General features: G+C 38.6%; 1 protein-coding gene across 1 annotated transcript in view; it reads left to right on the top strand.

The window, feature by feature from the left end:
• Positions 1 to 6,965, top strand: part of LOC106883344 (T-box transcription factor T homolog 1) — a 75,081-nt gene extending 68,116 nt beyond the window's left edge. Inside the window, exon 6 of the mRNA XM_052970975.1 lies at positions 2,755 to 6,965. Coding sequence (XP_052826935.1) covers positions 2,755 to 3,125 — 371 coding nt within the window. The 3' untranslated portion in view covers positions 3,126 to 6,965. The remainder of the gene's footprint in view (positions 1 to 2,754) is intronic.
• The last annotated feature ends 10 nt before the right edge of the window (positions 6,966 to 6,975 follow it).

The following is a 6,975-nucleotide window of genomic DNA, read 5'->3' as shown; positions in this document are numbered from 1 at the left end:
AATTTAAGGAATGGAGAAAACGCATGTTATAACTGCATACTTTATTCCGACATATGTTTCGAAGAATTACAATTTATGCGATCCATAGGAATCTGCGATGTTAAAAATGTAAACTTCTCCTCAGGGAAATGTATGGAAATCATTTTAAACGTAAGACATTATGACCGAGTATTTTATATATATATATATATATATATATATATATATTCGCCTACATAACAGCCTACTAACAAATCTACCTGTGTATGTATAAACTGTGGGTATTGGGGTATCACTACCTTCTACGTATATCTCCTATTTAGTATTGGGGATGTTTCATTTATGAGGACGTACTCATGTATTTGTCTGAGTGATGGGTCCTTTGGGTGCTTGGATAAAATGCGAATGGCAAGTCGACCCAGTGTGCTTCCATGTTGGTCTTTGGCATGTTGGTAGAGTATGGAGGACTGGTTTTTTGTCGTCATATTGTCTCAGATGTCCATTTAGTCTCTCCGCAATGCTTCTAGACGCCTCACCAATGTATATCATGTTCTTGTCTTTACTCCGTGTTCTATAAATAAATTATAAATGATTACACGCAGTACCAAAGAAACAGAATATTAAAGGGAAAGGGCATGGTATTTCAGGTCCGACAGCCGTTTCTGGGGGTCGGAATTACCTAATAGTTGTAATGTTGGCAGATGTAGCGTGCAAAAAAAAGTCAAGAACATGCAACAGCAGTGGATTCACATAAACATTACTGTAAATCTGGATCCGTCTTCGGTGTGGATATATATTAGGTTGTCAAGAAAGTTCTTGCGGTTTTTAACCTTTAAATTCAGATGCGTATATCTCGGCTCAAACAAAACTCTATTAATCGAAATAAACACCATCAGAATCAACACACTTTTACCAACGCGAAACAAGCTTATTTATGCCAGTAGCATAAAAACCCTGCATTCTGGTGGCGATGGAGTCGTTGGAGACGTGTTTGGCATCGTCTTGGTCTTTGAAGCATTTCTCACACAGGAAGTTGTCAAGACGCTTGTAAAAGTGCTAGTCGGTAGGCGAGGGGTCTGGTGAGTATGGCAGATGAGGTAGAGTTTCGTAGCCCAATTCGTTCAACTTCGGCAGCTAGAGACGCACAGCTAGAAACGCACAGTCCCCCCGCCCCCACACACACACATACACATTCCTTCTCATACACTTTTGCTTGGTTCTGTAAATTGATGTGAGGTAGTCTGTATCTACACACATAATGGGTATTATCTGTCAGCGCTCGCGAGTGCGTATGTGTGTGTGCGTGCGCGTGCGTATCCGTTTGTCTCTGTCCTCTCTCTCTCTCTCTCTCTCTCTCGCCAAGTATATTTGTCTCAATATAGGGTACCTGTTGATACAAATGTGCCTGTGTGGGTAGCTTTGTACCTGTAAATTTGTGTATAATTATCTGTAACTGGCTGGTGTGTGTATGTGTGTGAGCGCGCGTGTGTATGTTTGTAACTGACTGCTGTGTATGTGTATGTGTGAGTGAGTGTGTGTGTGTGTGTACGCATTTACCTGTCTGTAACTGGTCGGTGTGTATGTTCGTGCTCACTTGTTAGTGACTGGGTGGTGGCGGCGGCGGCGGTGATGAGGGCGGTAGCGGTGGTGGTGGTGGTGGTGGTGGTGCGTGTGTGTATGTGTCGCAGCGGAGCCACAGTAAAATATTTGAAGAAATCGGCCGACCCTGTTGAAGCGTGGGAGGTCTTCCTTCTCCATTCATCCATTTCTTTCATTCACCCTTTTTGATGCTTTTTACTTAACCCGATCCTATTTTGCTTTCATCTCACCATAAAACAACAAAAACACACATCTCCCCTTTAGTCTGTCTGTCGCTCTCTCTCTCTCTCTCTCTCTTAATTTTTCTTTCTCTCTCTCTTTCACTGTTTTGCTTTCTCTCCTTCTCTCACAAACGCATATACACACGTGTACGTACAAACGTATATATGTATATACATGTATAAATATATATGTATATCTATCTATCTATCTATCTATCTATCTATCTATCTATCTATCTATCTATCAATCTATTTGTATGTATGTATGTATGTATGTAGTATGTATGTATGTATGTATACTTAAGCACACATGCAATCACACGCACTCTCACGCAAATACACACGTACAGGCAAACAAGCGCACACAAATAACTCCTAAAAGACACACACACACACACACACACACACACACACACACACACACACATAGAAGCACAAATATTTTAAATTTCAATAAAATTTTGGCGTGTCTGTGGAGTCCAAAAGCTTGCTTCCCAACCATATGGTTCTGGGTTCAATCTCACTTCGTGGCTCCTTGGACAAATATCTTCCATAGCCCCAGGACAAGCAAAGCATCCTGAGTAGATTTCGTAGACGGAAACTGAAAGAATCCTGTCGTATAAGTGTATGTATATGCGTGTCTTTGTGTCTGTGCTTGTCCCCCACCACCGCCTGACGACGGTGTTGGTGTGTTTTCTTCCCCGTAACCTAGCGGTTCGTTAATAGGGGCCCAATACTACAAATATCAGACTTGGTAAAAGAAAGAAATAAGTACCGGGGTCGATACATCCGGCTAAAATTTCTTCAAGGCAGTGCCCCAGCATGGCCGCACTCAAATCCCTGAAAGAAATAACAGATAACAGATTTTAACATGAGAAATTTTTCTAATTTTATTTTTGTTGCTGTTGGTTTATTATTTTATTTAGTTTTTTTTTCCTTTTGTTTGTCTATTTAGGCGGTTACTCGAGAGATGTCACATCAAACCTCCCTATGTTGAATCTTCCAGAGAACTGGCCCCATCTTCCAACCAGTGGCCACAGCATGCTCTCCACTAATGCTTCTGCCACACAAGGACAGTATAGTATGTGGGTTGGAGGCCCAATGAGCAATATTTCTTCCAACCAAAGCTGTGCTATGCCTTATCTGCGAACTTCCTCTAATCCTTACACACTTCCGTCGACATCTACTTCCGTTCCGAATGTGCAAACCACGGCTATGAACACTGTACAACCATCATACGAATCGACTTGTGATATGAGTGGATCATTTCCTGGCCGCGACACAACAGGCAGATCATCGTGGGGTCATATGCCGACATCTTTATGAAATTACTGATTTTCAATTTGGAAACAACAGACAAAAAATTGTAAAGAAACACTGAAAAACTAAATTGGGAGGATTCCTTCAGTTTCCTTTCCTCTTCTCCCTCTCTCTCTACCTCTCTCTCTCTCTTGCTGCTACCCTCATCAATTTAGTCTTGCTTCTTATCGATTTACTGTTTCTGCGTTAGTTGAGGTGTTTGTAAACAACTGGTAGCTGTAGTGGGAGAAGGAGTAGTAGTAACAGTAGAAATAATAATATGTTTCTTTTGAAAGTAATCTTCGTGGAAAGAGCAAATCCATAACTTGTTGGAACTGTTTTTCATCAGAGAGGGAGCAAGGTTTTACAATAGAGTTTATTACTGCTAACAGTTGTGGCAAGGAAACGAATCGATACCATTCGCCAATTTGAGGCCAATTCATTGATATTCCGTTTCCTCAGTCTTCATGTGCGTGTGTGTGTGTGTGTGTGTGTAACCCGGGGATCCGAGTGTAAGAAGTTTGTAAGTTTCAAGCAGTAAGCGGCTGGTATAGAGATCAAAAAGTGGAGAGAATACGAAAAGATACAAGAACAATTTATTAATATCGCGAGTTACACACTTTTTCTCTCATCGAAGTTGGGAAGAAATTCGATAAGCTGATAATTCCTATAAAGCTCACTGTTAGCAACAAATGCTGCTAAAAATGCGACTAAAACTCTAAATGGCGGGAATGGAGCAGGTTAAGTGTGCGCTACATATGTTTCTTAACTAGCTGAATCTCACGCTGGAATAGTTATGCAATGAACTCTTAACAACTCTGAACAATTGCATCATCAGTTTCAGCTAGTTAAGAAACATATGTAGCGTACATTTTACCTGTTCCACTCCCTCAGTTTGGATAAATACATACATACACACATACATACATACATACATACATACATACATACATACATACATACATACATGTAGGCCCATTGTATCATGATTTATTTAAACTGATAATAATGGAGTCACAATCTGCACCGGATTTCCTTTTTGTTTTTTTTTTCTTTTTTTTTTTCTCTGCTTACAATCTCTTTACTTCCTTACACCTTAATTCTTCAAGAAAAAAAATAAAAACAGCAACATCCTACGTTGCTTCACGCTTCTTGGTCTCTGTACAAAAAATCCCGGACTAAATGTCTTTCAACATTTAGTTACGTCCCCCAATAATTTATTAACGATTTTTTTTTTCAAAAGAATAAAGGAATTTTTAGAAAGGGGTTCAGATATTACAAATATTGCAGTCTTTGGTAATTAAGAATCTATTAATTATGGATTAATAGAATTATAGAATTATGGATTAACAAATGAGCTGGCACCAAATGAAGCAGCTGATTTTGAAGTTTCATTCCTATCTAAGATATATTGTACAAATTGCTGGGGATTCCCCCCACCACTAAAACAATAATCGACACTTCTTATTTGCAATGTATTTCTCCATATATTTTGGCAAAAGAACAAAACTCTAACACTACAACCTTACAATTGCAGAAAAACCTGATGGATAGGAACTGGGTGGGGTTTATGTACAAGGAACGGGTGCTAAAACGAATGAAAACAACCATGTTTAGCGGTACGAAGGCGCTAACAAAGAAAAGAAAGCCAAAGACAATTTGTTGTGCAAGTCAGCCTGGTCGACATTCTTCTCTTTGATATATTCTAAGAGAAGTCATCCAAGAGCGTTCTTCTCCATGAGATGCCGAGGGAAGTCACGTTGGCAAATATCCCCTCCCCCACCCCTACTCCGCATGAAACACCAACGAAAGTCATCCTGAAGTATTTCTTCCTCGTGATATAACGACGGAATAATTTGAACTCTGAACTGCAAACTTTAGAAGCGCTCATTTAATATTCAGTGTTCACAGTGTACTGCGGTAAATCTGCATCGCACCTAAACCTACGTGTGTGTGTGTGTGTGTGTGTGTGTGTGTGTTGGCCATGGTACCAAACTATTCGGATATTTACCAAAAATTCTCTGGGAAAATGTTTTTTTTGTTTGTTTTGTTTTACCGAATTGATATTTATGAAATAACTGAAGAAAATTTAAAATTGTAAAGAAAAGTAAAAAAAAACAAAAAAAACAAAAACTAAATAAAAATATAAAGGGTTGGGGAAGAAGACTGGAGGATAGTGTGTAGAAAATACATGAGAGAGAAAAGGAGAAAGAGAAAGGGAGAAAGAAACTTCAACAACAACAACAACAACAACAATAATTTCAATAAGAAATACATCCACGCCAAAAGCAACGACGACAAATAAGAACAATAAATAAAAGCAAAAAATGAAAATAATAAACAAACTTTGGCCACAAGCGCCGTCAACTATAGCAATAGGCGTTGCTACTATTGCTGCTGCTGCTACTACTACTACTACTACTACTGCAAATGCTACGAGGAATGCTGCTACTGGCCTTATCGGAAAATCTAAAACGCTCTTGACTGTCACCATTAAAAACTCAAAACAAAAACATGGAACAATTCCGTTGGTTAAAATGGTGATTACTGCAAAGACTGAGGTGATTTCTTTGATGGATGCTGAGAATCCATGATCAGAGTTCGATCTGTGGTTGAAGCAAATTATTTCATTTGCATAAACCTCTCTCATACAATTGACAAAGGTTTCAATGACATATACGAGCTTATTCTCCTGTTTATACATACATACATGCATGCACACACACACACACACACACACACACACACACACACACACATATATATATATATATATATATGTGTGTGTGTATATATACACACACATATGAATATGCATATATACATATACGAATGAATATTTTTGTGTGCGTATATATGGCACAGCTTTCCTTTCAAACATTGTTATAATGAAGTCACGACTGTGTTGATGTAAAATCTTTTTTTTATCTATGCACGGACATAGGAACTAATGATATAAACTTGTCTATCGTAATCTTTCATATATATATATATATATATATATATATATATATATAGTGGCGGACTGGGTCTAAAAATATTGGTTGCCACCCGCAACTACATTGTTATCATTTAATTTTTTTTTCTTAAAAGTATTCTTTCGAACTGTCTACAAACACAGCCAGGTTGAAATAATTAATGCATTCTTCCAGGAGTGAATAAAAAATTCTCAAACTTGAGGGGATGGGCCCCTTAGATACTAACACGGGCCCCCATATATGGATTCTAATGGCGCAGGGGCCCACTTGCCATCGGGCAGGCTGGCAACCTGGCCAGTCTGCCACTGTATATATATATGTTTGTGTGTATGTGTGTGTGTGTGTTGGAAAGTTTACGGCGTCGGGCAGTCCGAGAGAATTCCTGTCTAGGATGAAATGACATTGTCATTTCGAGGTATTAAACTTGCCAATACTCACTATAAAATTGCTACTCTGTAAGTTTATATATTTATATGTGTATGTGTGTGTGTGTGTGTGTGTGTGTGCGTGTGCGTGCGTGTGTGTGTGTCTTGTGCAGGTATAAGTTAGAGGTGTTTAAAGCCTGTAAGGGATAGATATATTCAAAAGCACGCCTGGTAATTACCTCAGTAGGTATAGTCCTTGGTAAAAGGTATGCGGTAGCAGGTAATTTGGCGGGTAAACCGTAGTTTAATTTATATAGACGATAAGAAAATGGAGAGAAAATAACAATAAGAAGTGTCTCTTTTGCGCTAGGAAACCATTATCTAATTAGTTAAGAAAGGTGAGAGTGAGAGTGAGTTTACGATTGTTTCTGTGTACCATGCTGAAGAAAATATATATAATGGTTTCCTAGCGCAAAAAACACTTATTGTTATTTTTCCTCCATTTTCTTATCGACTATATCTATCTATCTATCT

The sequence above is a fragment of the Octopus bimaculoides genome, chromosome 10 (genome assembly GCF_001194135.2).
Source record: "Octopus bimaculoides isolate UCB-OBI-ISO-001 chromosome 10, ASM119413v2, whole genome shotgun sequence".
Classification (NCBI taxonomy): Eukaryota; Metazoa; Mollusca; class Cephalopoda; order Octopoda; family Octopodidae; genus Octopus; species Octopus bimaculoides.
Note: the sequence above shows the minus strand (reverse complement) of the source record. Positions and strands in the feature narration are given on the sequence as shown.